Raw genomic sequence first — 1129 nt, 5'->3', positions numbered from 1 at the left:
CCCCCCCGCCCCCGCCGGTCCCTGCCGGAGCAGGCTGCTTTATCTCTTATTTTCCGGTAGAAACGGCCTTGATTTCCCTGCCCGTCACTCGCGGTTTAGGGCCGGCTGCAGGTGCCGGAGCTGATGCACCAGCTGCTTTGGGAGAGAGGAGAGATGGGAAGAGTCGAGGTCGGAGCTGCCTTTGGATTCCCTGCGACAGGGGGTGATCCTGCGGGATCTGAGCCTTGGATGGGGGTGGGAGGATGAGGTGGTGGATCAGGGCTTGGAGCTGTGGTGGGGGAGAGGAGCAGCTCTGCTGCCTGGGGTGGATGCTGTGGGTGACGTCTCAGCTTGGCGCGGTTAGATCTGGCTCTGATGTGTGTGTTCCCTTCCCAGGTGCTGCCCCGCCGCCCCGTTCCTGGCTAACCAGCACCAGTTCTTCAGTGGCAAGCTTTATGTCCTTTTCTAGTAGCTAAAGCTGCCAGTTGAAGAACTGTTGAATGTAGCCACTCTCTTCTCGTCACCGGCACCTTGGATGTCAGCTGGACCTGTGCCCCCAGTGACCGGGATGAGCCACTCTGCAGCATCCTGTGGATTTGAGGGCTGAGGATGAGCCTGGCCGGGATGAAGAAGTCTCCTCACTGCCTCCAGATGAAGCCTTGGCTGGGGGATTGCCTGCTGGCGGGGCTGTCGAGCAGCATCCCCCCTGTCAGTGGAGTGGCATTTAGCTGAGCAACTAAAGAAGGCTGAAAAGAGGCATTAAACTTTCTGTTTTGCTCAACAGTTCAGTTTTAGGAAGTTTGTTGCCCGTGGGGTGCCCGGATCTGCCTGGGGGGAGGATGAGGTTGGGGGGTGGGAGGCCATAGGGCCAGAGCTCAGTCCCTGGTTGATGCCACATCAGGGTCTGTGGGTAGAGGGTTGGTTGTTTGGGTCCCCTTGGTTTGTCCCGGGCAGAAGAGGTGACCCGAGGCTGGGTGCAGCTTGCAGGAATGACCTGCTGCTGAGCTCAGGAGCAGGATTAGTCCTGCAACACACCGGGCGGTGGGATGGAGCCAGAGGGGAGGACTGGCTCCGCACCCACGCTGCCCTGGTGCTGGTTGGGTGCGGTGGGGCTGGGCTGCTGGGAGCGGGTGACTCAGGGCCGAGTCAC

General features: G+C 60.6%; 1 protein-coding gene across 1 annotated transcript in view; it reads right to left on the bottom strand.

The window, feature by feature from the left end:
• Positions 1–84: 84 nt before the first annotated feature.
• LOC104286611 (apoptosis-inducing factor 3-like) overlaps positions 85–1129 on the bottom strand; it is a 10715-nt gene continuing 9670 nt past the window's right edge. The window contains exons 18-19 of the mRNA XM_009885222.1: positions 407–451; positions 85–135 (exon numbers count right to left, since the gene is read on the bottom strand). Coding sequence (XP_009883524.1) covers positions 85–135; positions 407–451 — 96 coding nt within the window. The remainder of the gene's footprint in view (positions 136–406; positions 452–1129) is intronic.

This window comes from Charadrius vociferus, unplaced genomic scaffold (genome assembly GCF_000708025.1).
Source record: "Charadrius vociferus isolate BGI_N301 unplaced genomic scaffold, ASM70802v2 scaffold54, whole genome shotgun sequence".
NCBI classification, from domain to species: domain Eukaryota; kingdom Metazoa; phylum Chordata; class Aves; order Charadriiformes; family Charadriidae; genus Charadrius; species Charadrius vociferus.
This window is presented reverse-complemented; position numbering and strand designations above follow the sequence as displayed.